The 27,208-nt window shown below is 37.4% G+C and overlaps 1 protein-coding gene across 1 annotated transcript in view; it reads left to right on the top strand.

The window, feature by feature from the left end:
• Positions 1-1,564: 1,564 nt before the first annotated feature.
• Positions 1,565-27,208, top strand: part of ARMC3 (armadillo repeat containing 3) — a gene marked incomplete at its 5' end in the record, with an annotated part of 74,999 nt that continues 49,355 nt past the window's right edge. Inside the window, 7 exons of the mRNA XM_081343299.1 lie at positions 1,565-1,612; positions 6,890-7,007; positions 8,604-8,729; positions 11,241-11,309; positions 12,462-12,637; positions 14,186-14,380; positions 26,450-26,633. Coding sequence (XP_081199425.1) covers positions 1,565-1,612; positions 6,890-7,007; positions 8,604-8,729; positions 11,241-11,309; positions 12,462-12,637; positions 14,186-14,380; positions 26,450-26,633 — 916 coding nt within the window. The remainder of the gene's footprint in view (positions 1,613-6,889; positions 7,008-8,603; positions 8,730-11,240; positions 11,310-12,461; positions 12,638-14,185; positions 14,381-26,449; positions 26,634-27,208) is intronic.

Raw genomic sequence — 27,208 nt, 5'->3', positions numbered from 1 at the left:
ATACCATGGTCGATGGTATCGAAAGCCGCTGAGAGGTCTAATAGGACTAGGACAGAGGAATATCCCCTGTCCCGAGCCCTCCAGAGATCATTCACCAGAGCGACCAATGCCGTCTCCATGCTGTACCCGGGCCTGAAGCCCGATTGGTATGGGTCTAGATAATCCGCTTCATCCAGAACCAGAGGAAGCTGATGCGCCACCATGCTCTCAACAACCTTCGCAAGAAAGCAAAGGTTGGAGACCGGACGAAAGTTATTTAACACAGCTGGGTCCAAGGCAGGCTTCTTGAGGAGAGGTCTCACCACCGCCTCCTTCAAGACGGCAGGGAAACTACCCTCACTCAAAGATGCAGATATAACCGTCTGGAACCAGCCTTGTGTCCCCTCCCGGGCCGCATAAACCAGCCAGGAAGGGCACGGGTCCAATAAACACGTGGTGGAGCTCAGCCTCCCCATAATCCTGTCCACTTCCTCCGGAGTCACAGGATCGAACTCCTCCCAGATAACATTGACAAGACCACCCATGTCCTGATCGTCAGACTCTGCCCAGTTGGAGTCCAAACCGGTCCGAATCCGAGCGATTTTGTCCGACAGATGTTGACTGAACTCCTCGGCACATCCCTGCAAGGGTTTCTCCCTCACCTCCTGATTAAGGAGGGAGTGGGTCACCCTAAACAGGGCGGTCGGACGATTATCTGCAGACGCAATAAGGGTAGCGAAGTGATTAGACCTCGCCACCCCTATCACCGTGAGATAAGACCTAATATAGGTTCTTAGATGCAATCGGTTGGATTCAGATCGGCTGGATCTCCAACAGCTCTCTAGGCCCCGTCTCCGACGCTTCATCTCCCGGAGCTCCACGGAAAACCATGGAGCCCGCTGGGATATGCACCGGGTAAGGGGCCGCAAGGGTACAACTCGGTCAAGTGCCTCTGCTCCAGAGCTCCGGAGGCAGCTAATCCCGGCTCCCCCCCTACGCGATCAATCCCGGACCTGGCCTGGACAACAGTTGGTGGATTACCCCCCATTTCCAACCAACCACGACCCTCCCCCCTCCCTAACCCCACAAAAAATTTAACTAGAAAAGTAACCAGGGGCCTCTTATTAAATTTATACCTGAGGCCCCTGTTCCTGCCCAGCCATCTCTCAGGGTCCCAACAATCGGGCCCTTCATCAAGAGGCAGAGTGAAAAATGAGGCAGGTCGCACCCAGGATGGGGGGGCACCCCTGAGGGCGAACAGAACCGTGCTAGGGTAACTAAGGTGCATAATGATAATTAAATAAATCCAGCAAAAATGCAGACCCAGAGTCCGCAATAGAATAGTGTAAGCGGGCCATATGCCAGAATGTCCACATTGGGCTATTTGTAGGCAGCTAGATAGTTAGAATAAAGTTAGAATAAAGATGTTAAAGAATATTGTTGACCTTGTCAAGTCAGGGCGGCAAAACATAAAAAACGATTAAGCCAAGCCCGTCCAAGCCAAGCCAAGCCAAGATGTAAATTAGATTAAAAATATAAAATGTACTATTCACTGACTATTCCTGCTGTTCTGTTTGTTTTTAGAATGGGTAAAAAGGTAAAAAAAGAAGTTGAGCCTCCTCCAAAGGATGTGGTAAGTTTATAAAGCAATACTCATAAAAATGTTTCACAATTACAATCTCCAGTTTTCTCTTCTTCAGTCTTTTACTCCTACTTACTTCCCTTTGGTTTCTAAAAATATCATATAAACTTAATCATATTCATGGTCTTTGTGTTTAAAGAGCAGGGGAAATATCACATTGATTTCATGAAGATTATTGGATTCTATCTGTAAGGTAGGGCATCAAGTTGTAGAAGGCCAGTCTTCCATATTGTTTTGTCTTTTAAAATAAATAATTGTCCTCAAAAGACTTCTTTTTATGTTATCATAATCTATATTTTTACCATCCATTGCCCAGTTGCTAATTTATGAGAGGTATGTTTTTTAATTTGTAAAAAAAATTCATTGTAAATTTGATATGTTCCAGAAGAGGATCTCAACAGAGTTGTTGTTTGTGTAAGTTTTGTAAGGATGTTGTGTTGATAGCTTTGCTAAACTGCTAGGATTAACAGTAGAAGATACTGTTTCTTTGAGGGGTCCTTGGTGCTCTCTGTGCCTGCTTGTTTTCTTGAAGATGTTTCATTACACAAACTAGGTAACATCATCAGTGCACTGATGATGTTACCTAGTTTGGGTAATGAAATGTCTGCAAGAAAATAAGCAGGCTCAGAGAGCACCAAGGACCCTCATTTCATACCTGGGCTACAAATATTCTCCTTTATTTATACTATTTCTTTATAGACCTCCCTTCTAATATTAATTGAAAAAATAAGCAAGATTTAAATATTCTCGCTTTATCTGTAGAAATTTATTAGGAATTTCCTCACTTAGCTGATCCTCTGTCTGTAAGTCTATCTAGTATTGTGTCTTGCAATAAAAGGACTTCCTTGGTTTTTCTCTTTAAAGAATAGTGACTGATAATTCATCCCTTTTGTCTGAACAGAAGGCTAGCTGTTCAGTTCCATTCAGCTCTGTGTTTCATGGACAAAACCTGAACATGGCCAAATTGGACTATTAATTGGCACCCAGGAAGAAAAAAAAAAGGAAGAAGTGTGGATACAAGAAAAATTCTTAAGTAGAGACAGAGTTCTACTCAAAATATATCTGGGGCTTTTAATATTTCCCTACTTAAGAATTTCCCTACTCAAGAATTTCAGATGTTGTCTTCCCTTTTTAGATTTCCTTTGTTTTCCCATTGCTGTTTCATCAAAAACCTATTAACGAAGAAAATATGGACTAGAATTAATTGATAGCAATAAGACTGTTAGTTTACATCAGTAAACAGTACAACAGTACAACAGTTTACATCTTGTCCTAAGCTTTTATTATATTAATAAATTTGTTGAATAAACCCAAACTGGCTAGTTCACATATCATGCTGAGATACAAATAACTTTAAAGTCTTTATATGAAATCAGTATAGTCTTAAATTTCAGTGACAAATCACCTGATAGTACACTGCTCTTTTTCATTGTTAACCTGCCCGCCCCCCATGGAATCCCAGGGCTTTTTTTCTCATAGAACGCTCAGAACGGAGTTCCGGTACCTTTTTCGGATGGAACCTTGTAGGGTAGGCAAGGTGGGTTGTATGACATGTGTGAGTTCCGGCACCTTTTTCTTTTACAAAAAAAGCACTGTGGAATCCTACTATGAGCTTCACAATACTGTCTTGTTTATTATTCATATTATTCTTTCCACCTCTCAACTGTATTTAAATATTCAGTTTTTTCAAACATGCAGTTGTGCTAAGCTATCTTGGAAATCAAATGCTTGTAATATGAATGATTACAGTATACATATTAATAAATACATTTTATCCTGTAACTTTTATGCTACTGCTCAGTTGCATACATTATTTTAATTGATTACTCAAATCGGGTACTCAGAAGAATAATATCTGTAACTTGGACATTGAAATGTTCTATCTTATTTATATTATTTCTAAGTATCTTCCAGCTTTTTAAATGCTTATTATGTAAAACTTGTTTTAAAATTTTGCATTGTATCAGGTGCATTTGAATCTATTATCTGTTGAATCAGAAGGTTTCATCAAAATGATAAAATATATGCTATGCCATTGTGATATAAATTCCATCCTTCAAGTCATAGTTACAGCTTATGTAAAATTCTGTCCATTATCTGGATTTAATTGGTGCATTAATCCAATCATAATATGGTCTAGTGCAGGGGTAGGCAACCTCGGCTCTTTTATGACTCATGGACTTCAACTCCCAGAATTCCATGAGTCATAAAAGAGCTGAGGTTGCCTACCCCTGGTCTAGTGTATCATGCAGACAGATCTAGTTTATTGGAAAGCTAATAATGTTAAAATCTCTAGCAGGAGAACTTTCCAGAAGGCTGACCTGATTATGGAAAATCTACATTCCAAGCTTCAGCACTCCAGACATTTATAACCTTCAGATAGTGAGACAAGATTTTGGTACCATGTCCAGTGAGGCCGAGGATTGGGTAGAGTTGGGTATTATCAGTATATTGATACTGGACCCTGAACTGCTGGATGATCTTCCCCATCAGCTTCACATAGATTAAAATACTAATGTTTTTGGCATCCCATAGAGGAGCATCATTGGGTCAATTCCTCCTCCACAGTTACCACAGAGTGGAACCAGCTGTTGAGAAAGGAATTAAACTAGTATAAAACAGTGCGTCTGATCTTTAGGCTCAGAAAATACTTTCATTTTGGTTCTGGCAAAGGTTGTTAATGAGATTTTTTTTCTTTTTACGATTCTATAGTCCTTTAATTTGGGTGGGACTGGGTGAAACTGAGTGTTTACTGGCCAGAAGGCCATCCTGATGCCCATATAGAGTTAGCAGCAGATATTTTTTTCTTTGGATCCTAAAAAAGAAACATCTGCTGCTACCTAGGATTTAACTCTCAACCTTCCGAGTCAGAGGCGAGTCTTCATCACTAGGCCACCATGCTGCTTGTTGTTGGCAAAAATGACCTATGCTATTATGGAATTCTGTTTCATTGTGGGTTGGTAGATGTTTGTCAGCTTCATAGACTGAGAAGAGAAGGATTGGCTGTTGCAGGTTCTTTTCTGTATACAAATAATCAGATTGACATAAAGCATTGGAAACTAGGACAGTTGATTTTTTTTAATCTCTCTTCAATACTTGACAAGACTAAAACATTACAAAAGAAAGCTTACAAAGAAAAAGGAATTGTACATTATAAATGCTTTCAATTATTTTCGAAGTTAATACCTTACTACTAACTCTCTAATTTATTTTATCTATTTTCTATAAGCATTCTATATTCTTTAAAATCCAGTTTTGCGGTATTCTCATAATTTCTATATCTCTAATATATTTGTTTATTGTGGCTTCTGTATTTCTTTTGTCTTCATTCCTATACATATCTAGTGAGAAGTGATTTGACTATTGCAAAGTGCCTCAAGACCCAAATCAAAATCACCGGCTGTGAGATGAACACAAGGTGTACATTAGTTGGGATCAAGATAAATGCAATTACAGGCTAAAATCAAAATAAATCTAGTCGCTGGATTGTGAGATATAATAGGTCTACTATATTCTGTATCCATCAGATCCTTGAATTTTGTATCCAATTCTGGGCACACTGCATACAAATTGAAACAGGTCTAGAGAAAGGCACTGACAATAATCGAGGGACTAAAGCTAATTCTAACAAGGACATAGCAAGAAAATTAGGGAGGTTTTGCCCTGAGATAAGACAACTGAAGGTACCGTACGTAACACAGAATTAGGTCAAATTCTATTTTCTGTTGTCTCGTTGTACAGAATAATGGTCATAGATGCACAAAGGCAGTACTTCCTATCAGTAAGAGCGGTTCAACAAAAGAGTCAAGTACCAAAGGAGGTTGTGAGCTTTCCTTTCCTAGATATAGTTGAGTGGTAGTTCCACAGCCATTTGTTGGGGTTGCTTAATTTGGATTTCTGCACTGAACAGAGGGCTGGACCTGGTGGCCTAAATAGCTCTTCAGCTCTATGACACTATGATTCACTTATGTAGTATATCTGAACTTTATATCATTAAAAAAAAGAAAAGAACATTTGTATAGCCTGTTCAGCCTATCCATCTGATTCCATTATTTCTTAAGTTGCCTTTGAGGCTATTATTACAGGTACAAATAGGAGTTTTCAAATGAAAACTTCTGAGAATTTCTGTCATCTCAGTTGTCATGCTTGATATCCTTTTCCCCACTTGATAGGAATGTTCTTTTTGAGTTGATCTGATCAGTGTGGTCCATGGATTCCACATGAAAGTGCACTGCAGGGTTTTGTAATACAATTGCATTTCTTCTGTACTATGTCTCTTCCTTTCTTCTTCAGACTTTTTGCATCCCTAGTAACCTGTTTTTAGTACACTGAGCAGGAGCTCTTCATTGAATCATGTACAATGCTGTTATCTTTAGCTTTTCTGACCCTTTTATGTAGGATGCAGAGAATTGCTTGAGTAAAATATAATGTATTTCAGTCTAAAGTGTCTACGTACATCATATTTTATAATTAAATTTTTGATGTTTGATCAAATCTGTAAGTGCTCTTGCTAGGTTTGTGGCTTATAGCCAGATCAGCAACAAATCTTGCTTCTTTTAAAAACTCACTGATCTCAAAATCTTAGAATTTTGAGATCATTTCATTGCCATCTCTTTTTCAGAATTACTGATTGATGTATATCATTACAATTTCAAAAACTCTATTATATGTGCTCAGTAGATTTCCTATGAGTAGGGAAAGAGGCAGTTTGCTGGAAATTTTTAAACCAAATGCTGAATTAGTGGAATTTGAATTTTCAGTATAATTATTGTTCATCTCCTATTCGTCCATGTTTTAGAGGTAGGCTATCTGTGGCCATATGGATCATCAACCAAATTTCAATAGCCCTCTGCAAACATGCATTTCAGACTTCTACTTTCAAAATCTCCTTGCACAGAGAACAAGGGAAAGGAAAATGGAATCTTCTTGTAAGCCATTAAATTGCCATTAAAGTTACAAACAATTGAATCCTTCCTGTAAGATATATATATACTGTATATATATATATATACTGTATATATATATATATATACTATATATATATATATATACTGTATATATATATATATATATATATATATATATATATATATATATATATATATATATATATATATATATATATATATATGTATAATATATATGTAAGTATATATATATTATTATATACTGTAATTTCAAAAGATATGTTCAATGGTTGCCTTATATTTATCAGTAAATACCTATGGCACTGAACTTTATAACACTGACTTACTATTGGTTTTCTAGTTTGATCCTTTGTCAGTTGAAAGCAAAAAAGCTGCAACAGTGGTACTGATGCTCAATTCCCCTGAAGAGGAAGTGCTATATAAAGCATGTGAAGCTCTGTATAAATTTGCATTAAAAGGTTTGTTCTTTTATCATGTTCCACTTGTTTATTAATTATGAATCATTTCTATTTCTGTTTAATATTTAAGTGCCAACACTGTGCGAGACATTACATAGTTACGTAGAGTAATACAGAACTATAAGTTATGCAAGCTTCTCTTATAAGCGATCTCTTCCAGATAAAGAACAGCAAGGAAAATTGAATCAGATTATTGTGGTTGATCTCATGGTCAGCCAGATGTTTAGACTGAATTTGGCATTTTTATCCACTTATTGAGTCCTGAAAGATCTGGGATAGGCCGATGTTTGTTAGTTTATATCCCACATTATTTTTATAAATATAACATTTCTAGTGATGAATATAATTAGACTATATCTAATACATCTTCCTTATTTCCCCACAAAAAAGAACCCTGTGGGGTACCTTGGGCTGAGAGAGAGTGACTGACTCACTAGCAGCTTAATCACTAAACCAAATTGACCCTCTATATTGTTGTTTGATGGCGTTAAAGCTGTCATTGCAAGATATAAGCTATTGCAAGTAAAGTGTATTATAGTTTGTCATGCAGCCAGCCGGATGTTTAGACTGGATTTGGCATTTTTGTCCACCTATTGACCTAGACCAGAGAGATGCTGTTGTATGATGGTGTTAAACATAACATTGCATGGTGTAAGCTGTTCCAGGTACTGTAAAAGCGCCTTTTGCAATTGACTAGGTTTTTTTTTACACCCAAGGCACCTATCATTATTGGTATTATCTTTGCTTTCTTTTGTTCTACTTATTTTTGCAGATCTTTGCATTTTATATTTTGTTATTTTCTCCAGTTCTTTCTCTATTATTTTTTTATTCTGCTGTCTCTAGGTACTGAACATCCACTCTCCAGACTATTTTCTCTTTTTTATTGACAGTTGTTAAATTTGGAGTGTTATGTGGCAGATACTCTGTTTGAATTTGAAAATCCCAGAGCACTTTAGCTTCTTCATTTTCTATTACTTTGTCTATTTTGTGGTCCCACTAGTTTTTGCTTGCAGGCAAATGATATTTCTTGCAGATATTTCAATGCACCATTGTTGCTACTTTGTCATGCTAATGTTTGTAATCAAGTCTATGTAATCTTGCAGCAACTAAGGTATCCACTGTTTCTTCAGCTTATTATTAATTATTATTATTCATGCATATTATTATCATCTACATGCCTTAGCTAGGTTACTGCTGAATCATTGCAGAGAAAAATGTGACCTTGACAGATAGATATATTTTTCTATTTCAAGGTAGTTCATCCTTTGATATTGTGATTTTTTTCTTCTTCAATCACTACTATTGGTACAGTAAATCTTCATTTTAAGGGAGTTTACTGGACAAACTGAGTTGCCATTGACAAAACCTGTCTATACTAGTATTCTGTGCATATATAAAATCCCATATGCCTCTTTATACTGACATAAAATGCATAAAATATCTAAAAGATGTGTAAAATATATTCAGGTTTAATAGATTTTTTCCCTTTATGGACACTTTTCCCCCCATTGGTCTGTTAAATTGAAAGCTTACTATGTTAGTATAATAATTATTAGGGATATTTGAAATTAAATGTAATTAACAATTGCTTTTTAGGTGAAGAAAATAAGCTGACACTTCTTGAACTTGGAGCATTAGAACCTTTATTTAAGTTAGTTATACATGAAGATCCCACTGTTCGCAGAAATGCTACCATGGTAGTCGGAATCATGGCATCTCATAGTAAGCGTTCCTTTTAGAAACATGGCCAGTATTATGCATTGTGAAACTGTTAACACATATTAAACTTATGTAAACTATGAAATTGTTGTATGTCTGATGTTTCTACTAAGCAACACTAAAAATAGCTCACTGAGTTTAACAAAGTTAACTTTGAACTGTTCTTATCTAAATGTTTATGGAGTTTCTCAGTCATCAAGGTCATGGTTGTCCCAAAGGTGCTTTTTCAAGAGGCCACTGGACTTCATTGTTTTTCATTGAAGATGTTTCGCTTCTCATTGAAAAGCTTCTTCACCTCTGACTGGATGGTGGGAAATGGAAGGATTTATATTCCTTGTAGAAAGCTAGTTATTTGCATTTTTTAGAGTCGTTGAGGCCACTTGGAGGTTTATCTGTGTCCGCAGAGTCACCTGAGTAGTGCCAATGGATGTGGAGCCTTCTTGGAACTGCTGAAAGGACTGTGACATAGATGTCCTCTTTCACCCCTTCCCAGCCAGTAGTCCTCTGTCCAAAATGTCCTTTGTTTTTTAAATACAAATGGACTGCTGAATCTTGTCTTGATGGGTGTGTTCTCCTGTGTTGTGCCATGCATTTATGAAGTGGTTGTTTTGTTTCCCCAATGTACAGATTTATGGGTTTTCATCTGTGTCAAAATTAAACAGCCCTCTCTCAATAGTGAGGGAGAGCTATGATATCATATATCTCCAGTCTACAATACAGTCCTTTCAGCAGTTCCAATAAGGCTCCACAGCCATTTGTACTACCTAGGTGACAAATAGCCTCAACAACTCTCTAAAAGAAAGCAAATGACCAGCTGTCTGCAAGGAATATAAATCCTTCCATTTCCCACCCTCCAGTCAGAGATGAAGAAGCTTCTTGGATGAGAAGTGAAATGTCTTCGAAGAAAAACAATAAAGTCCAGTTGCCTCTTGAAAAAGCACCATCGGATTTGAACTATTGAAATAGTGACGTCTGCGCTGGCTTGGGCATGTCATGAGAATGGCTGATGGTCAGATTCCGAAAGATCTCCTATATGGAGAACTAGTGCAGGGAAAGCGCTGCAGAGGGAGACCAGAGCATATAAAGATATCTGCAAGAGGGATCTAAAGGCCTTGGGAATGGACATTAACAGCGGGGAAACCTTGACCTCTGATCACTCAGCTTGGAGGCTAAAGATGCAGCATGGCCTTCTCCAATTCGAAGAGACACTTGTGCGGCAGGCTGAGGCAAAGAGGCAGTCCCAGAACCAGCAAAATCTGGGGGCTGGACAGGGGACAGACTGTATCTGCCCTCAGCGCAGAACGGACTGTCACTTTCGAATTGGCCTTTTTAGCCACACCAGATGCTGCTTTAGGACCCCTTTCCAGAGCATGATACCATAGTCTCTCGAGACTGAAGGATGCCAATGATGAATGTTGATGGGTTTGAACTGTTCTATTATAATAACCTTGGTTCTGAAACAGAAAAAAATGTAAAAAAGGTCTATGAAGAGAGACAAAATGTACAAGACCTGAGGAGTTTAATGTCAAGTAAGTTAAGTATGCAACTTCTTTAGCATAAGCAACACTGGCCTTTAAGAGCCCTATTAGAAGCTTCACTCCAGGAAGTGGGCCTAACCAAGTAGAGAAAGTCGGTGATAGCAGGGTGAAAACTGAACTTTATTTGGTGCAAGCTTTAATTTAATTAAAATTAAAAGTAATAAGTTGCATACTTCCTCGTTTTTATTAATGTTGTAAAAGGTTAGCAGCAGTATTTGACAGGCTGGCAAAAGAATCAAGCTGCCAAGTCATAAGTGGCACTAAATTGTAATCAGACAAAGGTGTTTGCTTATCAGGAGTAGATCTTCCTTTGGCAGAATAAGACCCCAAGCTGAGATTTACCAGCATTGGATTTTACATATTTATGTCCATGTACAAATATGTAGCAGAGCTAGGAGAACAGAAGGAAGTGTACACATAGTGAAAATTTATAGAAAAGTGTTATATTGGCTTTATGATTTGATGAAAAATATGGATTTTCAATATAGCATATTGAATTTTTAACATATTTCATACCTTGTGAAATCATTACTGAAACCAAAGCACTGTAAGATTAAGAGTGCTGTCATAAATAGGATGATATCTGCTGAAGAAAAACTACATTATTTTTAAATAAATTCGTAAGCCATTCAAAAACTGCTGTTTATAGGGGCATTAGTAATTTTGCCAAAATCAGTAATTATCCTTCATTCTTTCATGGAATATTATTGTGTGTGTGATGCTTAGCAAACAAAAGATACATAATTCAATTTTGGAAATTGTTTGCTCTTTAGTTTTACTGATTTCATGAAATATATTTTTCCCTGTCCACTGTGAGTGAAACGTAGTCTATTTCTGTGTTCTTCCAGGCCAGTCCTTTAATACCACATCTCCTTTAGAGGATTAAACAATAGTATTATATCTGCATTATTAGTCATGACAGCATATTTTATCCCTTCAATTAACAGAATATATTGCTTTATGTCATTCATTATAGATGATGTGAAGAAATCACTACGGCAGCTTGATGTCACAAGTGCATTCATAGCTCGTCTGGCACCAGAAGGTAACTTGCAGCATCTTTTTGGTAAATACTCTTATTTGCTGGGGAAGTAAAAATAAAAGTAGCAGCTGCAGCTGTATGATTGATGCCCCTCTTATATGCTAAAGCACATATTAAAAAGATGGGGCTTTAATCACATGATGTTTCAAGAAGCACCATCTCAAGAAGCACCAACCATCTACTGTAAACTAAACTAAAATTCTTGTGTCTGTAACCTTTAACTGGGCAAAACAGTGCATCATATAGCAGTGATTTTTGAATCAAGATACCTCAAATGGGCTAATTTACAGAATACATCCAAAACTGGGATCCATGACACCTGTGGGATTGAAATTCAGCAAATCTGTGGACACTTCTGTGTTACCACACTGTTGTGCCACCATCCAGATTTTAAGTAGCCCTCTGAAGGCCGGGTAGACTGCCCATCCTCCTTGCTTCTGGAGATCAAGTAGATCAGGTAAATCAAGTAGATCAGTCCTGTGTCATGGTTGCATCCACTCCCATACTTTTTTTGCTCTTGGCCCTTGGCCATTCTGTTTCTCTGTTTAAATAAATATCTCTGAAACAATGACCCAATAAGTTGTCTAACATTACATTTATTTTAAGGTTGCAGTAACAAAACTTTGCAAATCTGAAAGTACTTCTCCCCTTCTTTATTTTTAATTTCCAGATAATTAGGGATGATCTTTTTTGAGATGATTCCCATGTCTCTTTTCCTTCTGTGGACTGAGATACCTTTTGCATGATGGTTGTCTTTCCTCCTGTCTCCCAAGCCATTTCCACCTACTCATGGTCATGGCTTTAGTTTTTAAGTTATTTTTTAGTTTTTTTCTCAGTTTCTATCCCTGCAGTTGAAAGACTGTCAGCAGCTTACCTAAAATATAAAATCAACATAACATACATAAAAACAATAACCACTGTGCATAAAAATAGAAAAATGAAAATAGAACTTTTCCATTCCCATTTGGCAACGTATTTTTGTAGGACTGTAATCTTTTGGATAATTTTAAATAAATACATGTTCCCATTTATTTTTAAAATCTTGAAAATAATTAGAGTTTCGTTTTAATTGAGTATGTCAACACTTTGATTATAAAATGTGCATATTTGTTACTGGATAATGTTTGATCACAGTCATTTTTAAATATTTTGTAGAAGAGGTTGTCATCCATGAGTTTGCTAGCCTTTGTCTCGTACATATGTCAGTTGATTATAATAGTAAAATACAAATATTTGAGCAAGGTGGACTAGAGCCTCTTATCCGACTGCTAGGAAGTCCTGATCCTGATGTTAAGAAGAATTGTGTGGAATGCATCTATAATCTAGTGCAGGTGATGTTTTCCCTTCATTTTTCATTAGAAAATAATGTCTTCTGTAAATGAATCTGATATTAGATGCTGATTTGTGTTTGATCTGCATTTTATTTATCCAACTTTTCCTGCCATCTCATTTTCAAACATATCCTACTCCTCATATCCCCTCAAACTGGCATGGGCTGGTTTGCTTGATAAATTCCCCCCTTCCACTTAACACAACTGGGATCATTATTTTAATCCATAAGACTGCTGATTGTAAATTAGTTAGGAGGAAAATAAGAGTGCTTATAAGAAACATGGAGAAACATTCAAGTTTCTGTTTTCTATCCTTGGTAAAATATGATTAATGCTATCGCTATGCCCACAGATCTGAATCTGCTCACAAAAGTTTTACTGCTTTCAAATGGCAAGGGCTGGATGTCAGATGTCTCTTGAATGAATTAGGGTGATTTACTAAATGGCAAGTCTCATTGATTCTGATTAAATTTGTTAATTAAATCTGTGTAGCATAGGTCAGAGCATGCTCCATTTAAATGTCTATAAAGGAAATAATTTTCAGTAGAAGAAAGCATAAAATCTTTTCTCTTCATCTGGAAAAATGTTGAAGTTCTATGAAAGGCTATAAAATGTCCATTTTTGAGGGTTTGGAATAAGAAGTATTATTTTGCCTTATTCTTGCCTAACACATAATGATTTTGTACTTTTTAAAGTCTTAGTAAATGATTTTGACAGCTTCTTTTCAGAAGGGGGGAAGGTTATTGTAATTGGTTACCTTCACAATCAGTGTTAATGTCACCATAGACTGGTTAGCAAAAGAATAGTAAATTGGTAGGAGAGCTCTTTTCAAAGTCTAATAGCTCAATCTACAATCCAGTGAAGCTGAAACAGTGGGACTTAAGTTACTTTAGCTCTCCTGATTTAAATGGTAACAAATTGGCTTAAATCCAAGTGCTCCAACTGAACAGGGTTGTGGACCAAGTTATAAGTGAATCAAGTCTGTAATGAATTCAATTCACAGTTCAATCTTTTCTAGGGCACCAGAGCATGTCTTTATTCTGAATCACATTTTGCTGTATCCATTCTTTGGCTATCTATCCTTATTGTTAGGTATATCAGGACAACTGCACCTGGTGCTTATTTAAAGTGATAAGTGAAACTGTATAGAAAACTGCACAGAAAAAAAAATGTCTTTTTTAAACTTAAAACTAGTAACTTTTACTATTTTAATGTTGCACAGTCAGAATTTTTTTTTAACAAGGCAAGAAAGTAGAGATATGAGGATGTATACAAATATGAAATGGTAAAACTGCATTTCTTTTATTCCTCTTGTATCAATATACTGGAAATTTTCTCTGGTAAAGTTTATCATGTATAAATATTTGTGAGCTAAAAATATTCTGACTTTTGCTCTGTTTAATATATAATTTATGACAAAAGGAACTCAATGTTGAAGAAATATCTTTAAACTGTATTTGAGCTAACTTATTCATTTTTAACAGTCACAATTGTACTGTGCTTTATATTGTTTTTCCCCAATCACATTTTTTTAATATTTAAATATAGGATTTTCAGAGTCGTGCTGCAATACGTGAATTAAATGTAATTCCTCCTTTGTTGGAACTTCTGAAGTCTGACTACCCAGTTATTCAGTTGTTAGCACTCAAAACTTTAGGTATCATTACCATTGACAGAGAAACAAGAGTGATGCTAAGAGAAAATCAAGGATTAGATCATCTTTTCAAGATACTGGAAACTAAGGTATCCTTTAAAACATCAAAGATATGAATTTTAGTTAGTTAACCAATTCAAACTGAAGAAATTGCATGTGAAAAAAATGCAATAGTTAATATGAAAGTTAGAAAAATCATACTCGTACACATGAGGAACTATGTCTTTAATGACAATACTTCTGTTAAAAGGGCAGTTTGGGGTTTTTCTTGGTTAATTAAGAAGACTTTTGAGTTTGATCAGATATTTTATTTAATTGATTAAAGTAATATTGTCAACTAAACTAATTATAAATTGAATGGAATAGAGGTAATCAGATTTTCTTGAGATAAAGTGAATGCTTTCTAATTATATGTTCTCTTGGTTTCATCAGACTAGAGGGGTCTCTAACAGTATTTGCAGACATCAATATTAGATCCATACATTTGAGATATCTTCTCAATGTGAGGATCATTTAGCTTAATATTTTATAAAATTTTATTTGATTGATTTACATATTATACAAAATCACCATATAATTTATTTCAGAGTATATGTGATTCATTAGAATTGTACAGGAATTTTATTGGCAAACCATGATGTGGCCTAATGTTATGTGCGGATATTTGTTTATTCATGTCAGAATTATCACAATTAAAATAAGGCATAGTATATAACATAACATTTAAAGTATAAAATACAAGATTAAAATATGCACAGATCTTGCCCAGAAACTAGCAACATTGTGTTCTGTCGTGCTGCCATGAGGTCCTCAAGTATACACTGATTGGGGCACAAAGGGCAGGTATACATATGTGTTGTTGTCTGCATGTCACCACTATTGCAAAGAGCAGTAGCAACCGGATAGCCCCATTTGTTCAGAGTGTCTCTGGATCTTGTACCCATGTGCAGTCTATTCAATGATTTCCATACTTCCCAGCTTTCGTCAGACCCAAGTGCCAGATTCTCCACTGGTTCCATCCAGTGTTGGTTCTTTGTAGCTTTCCATAGATCCATTCTGCTTTCAAATTCTTCATAGACTTCGGTCAACCTAAGGAAGCTTTTCTTGGATTTTAGTCTCTGCTGAGCAGGTTGTAGGCCATAGAGAGGATATGGTCTAGAGATAGACGATTTAAGCCTCTCTGTATGGTGCTTCTTCACTGCAAACAGCAGGCTGGGCAATGCCGGCTAGGTGGTAGATCTTATCTAGAGGGGTAGGTTTAAGGCATCCGGTAATAATTCTGCAGCTTCAGTCAGAGCAACATCAACTTTGTTTAATCTTTTTTAATATTTGTAGTCTTGTATTTTTATATGTTTGCCCTGTTCACCGCCCTGAGTCCTTCGGGAGAAGGGCGGTATACAAATAAAATTATTATTATTATTATTATTATTATTATTATTATTATTATTATTATTATTATTATTATTATTATTATTATTATTATTATTATTATTATCTTTTCCAGCATGTATTGATTTTTACCAGACTGGGTAAGCATATTCACCTGCTGAGTAGTAAAGAGTAGGATCTGTTCTCTGAAGGACCCTTGGTTTGGCAGATCAGATAGAGCTCATTAATTTCCTGAGGATGTTATTTTGTCCACTAACCTTCAGTTTAGTGTTGGTACAGTGGTGTTTAAATATTAGGCATGTCTAGAGTGGTTCCTAAATATTTAGGGCGGTGGCAATGCTCCAGTAATGTCCCCTTCTATATAATGTGCAGCTTCCTAGTAGACTGCTTATTGGGAAGATAAAAAATACCTTTTTGCTGGATTTGAGTTTTACTGGTTATCACAATAGTATCAATCCACTGCTACTAGGGCTTCAATTAAACATTTTTCAACCTCCTCAAATGTTTTTCCCTGTATAGCCATTGCTGGATCGTCAGCATACATATGGTTGTTAGTATCTTCAGGGAGTGGCTGATCATTGGTGCAAAGATTAAAAAGAGTTGGAGCCAATATACTACCCTGTTATAAGCCATTCCTTTGGTTCCTCCTTCTACTTCATTCTCTTTGGAACTTTATAAAAATATATGGTTCTGAAGCAAATTTCTGATGATATTCATAAATTTAAAATCTTTAGTCGTATCATAAACTTTCTGCTTCAGTCTCTTAAATACAGCCTGCTGTAGAGTGAAAAGGGGTTCTACAGTTATAGTGAAGTGATTTTGTATAATTCTTTCAAAGATTTTACAGATATAGCACAAGAGAGAAATTGGATGGTAGTTCTTAGGATTATTGGCCTTTACCTGGTTTTAAAACGGCTATAACCTTAGCCTTTCCTCAGATACTAGGAATCTTACATTGTTCCAAGCATTCATTAAACATTTCTAGTAGCAACTGTCTTGCTTTCAGTCCATATTCTACCTGTTCAATAAGGATGTCATCTAAATCAGCAGCTTTCCGTGGCCTTCCCTTCCTTATAGTTTCTCTCAGTACTTCCATAATAAAGAGAGATGACAAGTTGGTTGTTTCATCTTCCTTATTTCTATTTGTTAATCTTGTGTTTTGATGGCCTTTGATCTGGGTTGCCATTCTTAAGAAGATGACTGACTGGTCTGCAGTCATGTTGACATGATCTCTAGGGCAAATTGAATTATTATTCAGGTGCTCAAGAATCTCCATGCTTTGTGGCTACTTGTGCTCAAGTCCAGTTCCTCTATTGTTTTAATCCAGCTTTCTTTGTAGTTTAATGTTTTATTAATTTTTAAGAATTACAATCTTTAGTGCTTAGTAAACAACATATTGTCTGGGTTCACATATTTAACATTAACATTAAGTGGGTGGAGGGGCACAGTAGCTAAGTCCTTGATTGGACCCTCTTTGCTTTTAAAATGCTAGAGGCTGCTGGGAAAAGCTACAAAACTGCAAGTTAAGGAGATGTGGGTGGAGGGGCACAGTAGCTAAGTCTTGCTGATTGGACCCTCTTTGCTTTTAAACTGCCAGAGGCTGCTGGGAAAAGCTACAAAACTGTGAGTTAAGGAGGAGTGGGTGGAGGGGCACAATAGCGGCCCACGTGCCTAACAGCGTGTGAATCATATAACAAAATAAAAAATAGTGGTGGTATATTCAGGGCAAGTGCATCTGAGATTCCTTAAATCTCAGCATGTCTGGCGTAGTTCAGTGCAACACTTGTTTTGCAGCTGTCTTTCGCAGCACTCTTTTCAAACTGGGAAACTGTCCTATATGTACACAAATTACTAGTCTACAAGGACAGATTATTCATCTAGGGTCTGTAATCTGCGCTCTTCAGGCAGAAATCAGGTGTTCAGTTCAGCCCTCCTACTCTACTGAGCCTCCAGGCTATCAGCCCCCTCTACCACAAAGATCCTGCAGGAGAAGGGCAGTGTGGACAACTGTGGGATCTGGCAGGGTGAGAGCTGTGAACCATAAGCCCAAAGCTTTAGCTGTGTCCCTGCATAACAGATACAGTGCCCTTGCTGACCTTAACAGGGACATTAAGGAAACAGGTCAAGGTAATTGTGATAACTCAAATAAGCAGGGGACCATGGTCTGAGATGAACTTGTTTCTCAAAGGGAGAAGTGCGAATCAGGTATTACACATCAGTCATGCAAGAAAAGAAAGGTACCCAAAAAGAGAAGCCACCTTCTGGTTGGTGACTCAATTATAAGGGATGTAAATTTAGGAAAGGATACAGAGGTTTCAAAAGAGGTCAGGTGTCTTCCAGGTGCTACTGCCAGTAGGGACAAGAAGCGTATTTTCAAAATAGTCAACCATGCCAGCAAAGATTGTGATGTGGATGCCATTGTACATCTTGGCACTAACGATCTGTCCCAAAATGATGTACTCTCTGTGCAGAATGATTTCCAGAGCTTGGGGCAGGAACTCAGCAGAACAGGCTGTAGGCTCACTTTTTCAGAGGTCTTACCAGTGTATAAGGAGCAAAATGGAAAAGGCCAGCATATAGCAGAATTTAATATGTGGCTAAACGAGTGGTGTAAAGGAGAAGGCTTTGGTTATATTAGTCATGATGTCTGTAGCTGGTCCAATGAAAAAATGTACAAAAGAGATGGTCTGCATCCATCCAAGAAAGGGACTGAGTTACTTGGCAATAAATTCACAGCTTTTCTGAAGGAATATTTAAACTAAACAATGGGGACAGTGAGTTAATTGATACAGAACATCACTGTCCCCGGCAATCTAAGAAAATAGGGGAACTTAGGCACCACACAAGTTATGTAGCAAGTAAAGACAGGGTGAGTCATAAAGGACTCAAATGTCTGTACATCAATGTGCAGAGTATGAACAGTAAGCAGGGAGAACTAGAAATTCAGGTAAATGAGGGCGGATATGATATTGTTGCCATTACAGAAACATGGTGGGATGAAACCCACAAATGGAACACACAGCTAGAGGGATTTAAATTATTTAAAAGAAATAGACTAAACAAAAGAGGAGGTGTAGTTGCTCTATATATAAGAAATAATTTTATCTCTACAGAAATAGAGCACAACAATGATGAAAACTGTAAACTTGAATGTATTTGGATCAATATAAAAGGGGGAAAAATGACATTGCCATAGGTGTATACTATAGGCCGCCCAACCAAACAGAGGAAATAGATGAACTTTTTGCTAGTCAGTTAACTAAGGTATGTAGGAAGCGCATCACAATAGTAATGGGGGACTTTAATTACCCTGATATCAACTGGGAGACAAATTCTGCACCAAGTGGAAGATCTAACAGATTCCTGACAAACCTAGCAGACAACTTTCTCTCCCAAAAAGTAGAGAAGGGAACTAGGGGATTAGCCATATTGGATTTAATTCTCAGTAACAGAGATGAAATGATAGAAAGTGTCAAAGCCACAGGAACCTTGGGGGGAAGTGATCATGCAATATTGGAATTCAACATTATGGAAGCACAAGCAATAGAATACAGCCAAACTAGAATCTTGGACTTTAAAAGAGCTAATTTCAATAAACTTAGAGAGACCTTGGGAAGAATTCCATGGATGAGAATCCTAAAGGGGAAAACAACTCAAGAAGCTTGGGAAATTTTGAAAAGTGAGATAATAAAGGCCCAGTCTAGCACAATACCAACAAAGAAGAACAATAACAGCTTTCAAAAGAAACCAGCATGGCTGCATAAAGAACACTCTGATAAACTGAAAGATAAAAAGGACAAGTATAAGAAGTGGAAAGAGGGGCACATAACTAAGACAGAATACCATCAAACAGTCCGTGCCTGCAAAGATGAAGTGAGGGAAGCTAAGGCTCAAAATGAACGAAGGCTTGCGACCAAAGTCAAAAATAACAAAAAAAGCTTCTTTCAACATATAAGAAACAAGAAAAAAGTTAAGGAAATGATTGGTCCATTAGTGGGGGAAAGTGGCAAGAAGGTGACAAGCAACAGGGAGAAAGCAGAACTATTTAACTCATTTTTTGCATCTGTCTTTACACAAAGGGAAAAAACAGTCCAACCTACCCCCGACCTTCGCTCATTTCTCAGGGACTTGAAAACTTAGTTTTTTGAGCTGTCTGGCCCGGACTGAGGGGTTTTAATTATTTATTAATGGGGTTTTAGTTTAAGTTCAGGGACTTAATTTAATCTTAGTTTTAATCGATTTTAATGTTTGTATGTTATGTATTTTTAATTTCCCTGTAAACCGCCCTGAGTCCTACGGGAATAGGGCGGTATACAAGTTTAAATAATAAATAAATAAATAGATAAAACCAGTGCCATAAAAAACAGAATAGAAACGCAAATTAAGATAGGCAAGAAAATGGTAAGTGAGCACCTGCCCAGCCTAGACGAGTTCAAACCACCAGGACCAGATGGATTACACCCCAAGGTTCTCAAGGAACTGGCAGACATGATCTCAGAACCACTGAACTATATTTTTCAAAGATCCTGGAGCACTGGGGAACTACCAGAGGAATGGAAAAGAGCTGGTGTAGTTCCCATCTTCAAAAAAGGGAAAAAAATAGATCCAGGAAACTACAGACCTATCAGCCTGACCTCAATACCTGGGAAGATTCTGGAAAAGATAATCAAACAACAAATCAGTGAACACCTTGATGCGAACAAAGTTATCACTAAAAGCCAACATGGGTTTGTCAAAAACAGATCGTGCCAGACAAACCTTATTGCATTCTTTGACCAAGTGCCAAAACTACTGGACCAGAGGAATGCTGTAGATATAATTTACTTGGATTTCAGTAAGGCATTTGATAAAGTAGATCACAACCTACTACTTGATAAGATAGAAAAATGTAGGTTAGATAGCATTACCACCAGATGGATTCGTAACTGGCTGACAGGCCGTACTCAGCATGTGGTCCTCAATAGAACTGCATCTACATGGAAGGAAGTGTGTAGTGGGGTGCCCCAGGGCTCTGTTCTGGGCCCAGTACTCTTCAACATCTTCATCAACGATTTGGATGAGGGGATAGATGGGGAACTCATCAAATTTGCAGACGACACCAAGCTGGCAGGAATAGCCAACACTCCAGAAGATAGGCTTAAGATACAGGAGGATCTGGACAGACTCGAACACTGGGCACTATCTAACAAAATGAAATTCAATTGTGAAAAAAGTAAGGTTCTGGATTTAGGCAGGAAAAATCAAATGCACAGGTATAGTATAGGTGGTACCTTGCTCGATAGTAGTAACTGTGAGAGGGATCTCGGAGTCCTAGTGGACAATCACTTAAATATGAGCCAGCAGTGTGCTGCAGCTGCCAAAAAAGCCAACACAGTGCTAGGCTGCATTAACAGGGGGATAGAATCAAGATCACGTGAAGTTCTAATACCACTTTACAATGCCTTGGTAAGGCCACACCTGGAATACTGCATCCAGTTTTGGTCACCACGATGTAAAAAAGATGTCGAGACTCTAGAAAGAGTACAGAGAAGAGCAACAAAGATGATTGGGGGACCGGAGGCTAAAACATGTAGGGAACGGTTGCTGGAATTGGGTATGTGTAGTTTAATGAAGAGAAGGGTGAGGGGTGACATGATAGCAGTGTTCTAATATCTCAGGGGCTGCCACAAAGGAGTCAAGCTATTCTCCAAAGCACCTGAAAGCAGGACAAGAAGCAATGGATGGAAACTAGCCAAGGAAAGAAGCAACCTAGAACTAAGGAGAAATTTCCTGTCAGAACAATTAATCAGTGGAACAACCTGCCTCCAGAAGTGGTGAATGCTCCAACACTGGAAGTTTTTAAGAAGAGACTGGACAGCCATTTGTCTGAAATGGTATAGGGTTTCCTGCCTTAGCAGGGGGTTGGACTAGATGACCTCCAAGGTCCCTTCCAACTACTTCTTCTTCCTCTTCTTCTTCCTCTTCTTCTTCTTCTTCTTCTTCTTCTTCTTCTTCTTATTATTATTATTATTATTATTATTATTATTATTATTATTATTATTATTATTATTATTATTTATTATCAAAATAAATCTGTTCAGTATTGCACAATCCAGTATTTTTTCCCTGATCCTCCTTTCTTACCCATATTTTTTCCATTTCCGCCTCATTACACAGTTACAATTTTTGGTACTATTGATGTATACAAAGTTAGATATAAACATCTTCATGATATTTTACTATTATTATTATTATACAAATAATAATAAATTATCAATACTGTTTTTCATACTCTTGTTACAAGTTTGATTTCCCATCAATATTTGAAATATCTTTGTCAGTTATGATTTTGTCAATATTAATTACATCCATATAGCTAAAAGTTTTATTCATACCAATCATCCTCTTATTTTCATATTTCCCATATCAAAAAAGAAAAATAATAATAATGCTATTTTAATTCTAAATTATATCCTTCATTATAAAAGTCTAATTATATCTAAGGGTCATCCATTCTTTTAACCATAGTCAAATAAGTATTTAAACATATAATGCCCCCTCTAATAGATCAAATGTTTTGTTTTTTAAATCTAACTCTCACTTTCTTTCTTTGCCAAGTAGCTTTCCAAGCCAAGGCAATTAAATCACCCAGGAATTTTTTTATTTTTGTGAAAGTTGCTTGGCATGAGGAAGACAATTTAGGTAGGATATTTTTGGGGAGGAATTCCTCCCATTTATATTCCTTAAGCAATTCCCACTTTCCTTCTCTCTCGGTTTCTCTTCATTTTTTGTCTCCCAAATTGTGACATTTCCCCTGACAGCTCTATATTCCGTTTTTAAAAATCTTACTTGTCATCAGGTGTATTTTGCATACCTAACAGGTAAAGGGTCTTTTGCATTTTCATTGTTATGGGTGTCTTGCAGTATTTTATTTGTATATGGTAGTTTATATTTCCCTTCTTTTATCTCTTCTGTCTCTAGGTCCATTTCCTCTGCTTCATCTTCTGATTTCTGGTTTATTTGTTCATACTTTGTAGTCGTTGTCTGGGAACATTCTAGTTGTAGATTTAATTTGGAGATTTGCTCATTTATATTATCTATATTATTTATAGTCTCATTATGGTTTCTTTTTATGTCCACTTTGTGTGCAACAATTGTTTTGTGAATTAGTTGTAGCATAGAGTATATTTCCTTCTGAAAGGTATTTGTTTTTTCTTGAGGCATTATTCCTGGAAATACTCTAGTATCACCAGTCTCAGTAAGAGTATAACGAAGTTTCCTCTAGTTTTCTGGTCTTTATATGTAGCCTTTATAATCCAATAGGTTCCAGAATATAGGTCCAGTCCTACAAGCAATATTTTATAGTGATCCTTTGTCTCAGGTATCCAAAAATTGTCAATCGGCAAGGTTGTAATCTACAATGTTTAAAGAGTTCAAAATGTTCAGCCTTCCTGAAAACAGCTCAAAAGTCTCTCCCAGCCAGAAGTAGTCAAAAGTTTTTTTTTCTTTTTCTTCCACTAGCTCTTGAGATTAAAAGTCCAAGCTCTGTAGGTGTTTATAGTCCAAGAAGGTCAGGGTGATAAGTATGCCCTAATCATAGAAACATTTATCGCCAGAATCACCAAGCAGTCAGGAAGTTAGCCAGTCTTTCCCCTGCTGGTTTGGAGGGCTTTCCTCAGATTGAACGGAAAGACTGCCATCTCTCTGTAATCGACGAGGCACCTCTCCTTCTTCATTGCCTCTTCAGGGCAACTTTAGGCCCTTTTTAGGGCCCCCAGCAGGGCAAAATCGGGTGTGGAAGGCAGACCCCTGTCTTTGTGCGTCCATCTTGCCATGGCGCAAAACCGGAAGTCTTAATCCAGCTTTCTTCCTTAGCTTCAGCTATAGAAGTATTTAACTGCTGTCCTGCATTCACTATGTCTTCTGCCATAGGACTAGCCTCAAAAAGAGTGAGATAGTTCTGCAAATGGTCCTTTTTATTATCATATATCATATTAATCTCCCTTTCTCCAAACTAATCATAGTAACTTTCAATTAGTCCTCATAGAATTTATTTCATGGTTCTTCTCTTTTCTAGTTGCCCTTTTTTCTAATGTACTCCATTTAATGTCTTCCTTAAATCATGACATCCAAAATAGGCATACTATTATAATTGTGCCCTGACTAGTGCAGAATTATTGCTTCCTATGATTTGTATACCTTACATTTGCCTTTTTAACAACTCTTTAGTACAGCTGGCTTCAAATCTGTTTGTACTGTAATTCGGAAAGAGATCCTTTTAAGAAATAAGTGTCAAGATATATCTCTCCCACCTTCTGAAATTCGGAATGAGGGGAAGATGTAAATGTAATATATTATTTTGAAATTCATCTTACTGGATTTACACTACAATTCTAGGCCTTCCAGATCTTTCAAATTTTCATTCAGTTTTTAATTCTTTTTACAGGTAGTCCTTGACTTACAACAGTTCATTTAGCGATTGTTCAAAGTTACAACAGCACTGAAAAAGTGACTTATGACCATTTTTCACACTTATGACCATTGTACCATCCCCATGGCCATGTGATTTACATTCAGATACTTGACAACTTAGTCACATTTATGACATTTGCAGTGTACCGGAGTCATGTGATCTCCTTTTGTGACAAGCAAAGTCAATGGGGAAACCAGATTCACTTAACAACCATGTTACTAATTTTACAACTGAAATGATTCACATAACAAATCTGGCAAAAAAAGTTGTAAAATAGGACAAAACTCACTTAACAAATTTCTCAATTTAACAGTATAAATTTTGGGCTCAATTGTGGTTGTAAGTTGAGGACTACTTATATTTACTCTTCCATCTTTGTGTCATCTACAAATTTGACATACAACATTCAGATTATTTGTAAAATAATTCATCAACAAAAAACTAAAAAAAAGTTTTCTGGCCTTCCACTACAGAGTTCCCTCCAGACTAACAGTGAAACATTAATAAGCAGCTTTTGATTCCTCTCTTGGCAACTAGCATGCAACATTTTACTTTGCCATCAGCAAAATTTATTTATTTATTTGCTTCCTTCCTTATTTATTTATAAAATTTATTTGCAGTGCATCTTATATCTAACAATGCTGGGTGGCTTACAACATAAGAATATGGAAAAACATTAAAATCATCCATTCTAAAAACACAACAGAGGCTAGGATAGTAGTAGTAGGATAGGATAGGATAGGATAGGTTAGGATAGGATAGAATAGGTTAGGATAGGTTAGGACAGGACAGGACAGAATAGAATAGAATATTTGGCCAAGTATGATTAGACACACAAGGAATTTATCTCCTATGCAGAAGCTCTCACCGCCCTGTACACCGCCCTGAGTCCTTCGGGAGAAGGGCGGTATAAAAATTTAATAAATATAAATATAAATATTATACGTGCAAAGCAACAGAATAATCATATCACCATAAAAATACAAATCAGAGAGGGTAGTAAAGAGATAATAAGAAAAATAATAATGCTATATCTATACTACATTGGTAAATATACAGACATTAGACAGCACTGTAATAATTAGGTGTGCAGCAGAGTGATTTTCATGAGGGGAAAAAACTGTCCCTATAACAGTGTCCCAAGTTAAAAGTTTATATCCAGGATGTGAGGGGTCTGTAGATACTTTCTCAGCCCTCTTTCTGACCCTCACAATATACAGGTCTATGGAAGGCGGGCTGATCTCAGTTGTTTCTTCTGCAGTCCTAACTATTTGCTGGAATCTGTACCTGTTCTGTTTGGTTGCTATACCAAACCAGACAGTTATAGAAGTTCAAATGTCAATAATTCCTCTATAAAATTGTATCAACAGCTCTTGGGGCAGTCTGAATTTCCTGAGTTGAGGCAGGAAGAACATTCTTTGTTGTGCCTTTTTAATGGTGGTTCTAATGTTGGTGACCATCTCAAGTCTTGGGAGATTATAGAACCCAAAAACCTGAAAGACTCTACTGCAGCTACAGTGCTGTCAAATATAATAAAATCCACTCTCATTTCTACAGTTTAAGCATGTTCAGCTCCAGATTGTTTTGGCTGCAATAAAATCATGGAAAGAAGATGGCAAAGAAGGGAGCTGGACATATGGGGGAGGGGATTTGAATTTTTATTGGTCAGCCAGTATGAATTTCCCCCATTGGGTCTCCAAGCCATCTGGCAGAGCCAGGTCTTAAGGCTCTTTTGAAATATCAGGAGGGTGGAAACCAATCTCACCTCAGGGGGTAATATGTTCCATTGGGTAGGAGCCATGGCACAAAAGGCTCTTCTGGATCCCGCCAACCAAAATTCCTTTGCTGATCCTCAGTATGTCCTCTCTGCCGGTGCAGGTGGGTGGGCCAGTCTCATCCGGGTAAGATATTAGTTCCTCAAGTAGATTGGATCCATGCCATGCAGGGCTTTAAGGGTAATGACCAACATCTTCAATTGCACGTGGAAGCAGATCAACGCAACTTGCAAAGCAGTGATATAGCATGGACCACTCAAGGGGCCCTAAGAACTGCCTGTGATGCCACACACTGGGCCAGCTGTAGCTTCTGAACACTTTTCAAATTATGAGAGAACTTGCCAAATGTTTTGCTGCAATTAAGGTAACCTGTCATGGCATATTAGTTTTCTAGACTAGTGTTTTTATATATTGTACGTAAATAATAATAACTGCATTATGGGAATATGGTAAACCATAATATGTGGTCAGAAAACAGTAAAATCATAGTTTTAAACCATCATACAATATTGATTTAATATCTGCATCTTTTTAACTTAAAGGAATTTAATGACCTACATGTAGAAGCTCTTGGAGTTGTGGCAAATTGTCTTGAGGATGTGGATACTATGCAACTGATCCAGGAGACAGGGGGTCTCAGAAAGCTACTGGCCTTTACTGAAGTTTCCACTCTAACTGATTTTCAGAGGAATGCCGCAAGAGCTATTGCTAAAGCAGCCGCTGATCGTACGTTATTACTGAAATTCCTATGTCTTGAGAAAAGCCTTTAAAGTATATGAATGTCCAGTTAATGGTTCCTTTTTATGATTAGATGCCATTATTAAATCTTAAGAGTTTGGCTGAGGTCTAAAATAAGGAGTCAGTGATGCCATATCCTACATCTTATTAGCAATACAATGCAGTGTTATACATTTTGATAAGACTGCAAGCATATTCTGTCATCCCCAGTGCTTTTTTCTAAAAAAAAAAAAGGTGCCGGAACTCTCATCTTGGTGGCCGCAGGAGGCAGGGGGGCAGGGGGAGCGTTGCTGCAGTCACGGGTGCGAGGTGGTGGGCTGCCCCCAGGGCTGGAGCTGGCACGGCTGGTGGGCTGGAGTGTTGGTGGTGGGCTGCCCCCAGGGCTGGAGCTGGCACGGCTGGTGGGCTGGAGTGTTGGTGGTGGGCTGCCCCCAGGGCTGGAGCTGGCACGGCTGGTGCTGTGGGAGCAGCGGGGCCTTCTCTATATGACGAAGCTGTGCGGGGTGGGCAGCGGAGGCGGTGTGGGCCAGGCAATGCAGGGCGGCCACTTAGGCACGCAGGGC

This window comes from Vipera berus (assembly GCF_964194415.1).
Source record: "Vipera berus genome assembly, chromosome: Z".
Taxonomy (NCBI): Eukaryota; Metazoa; Chordata; class Lepidosauria; order Squamata; family Viperidae; genus Vipera; species Vipera berus.
The sequence above is the reverse complement of the archived record's forward strand: the minus strand, read 5'-3'. Positions and strand labels throughout refer to the sequence as shown.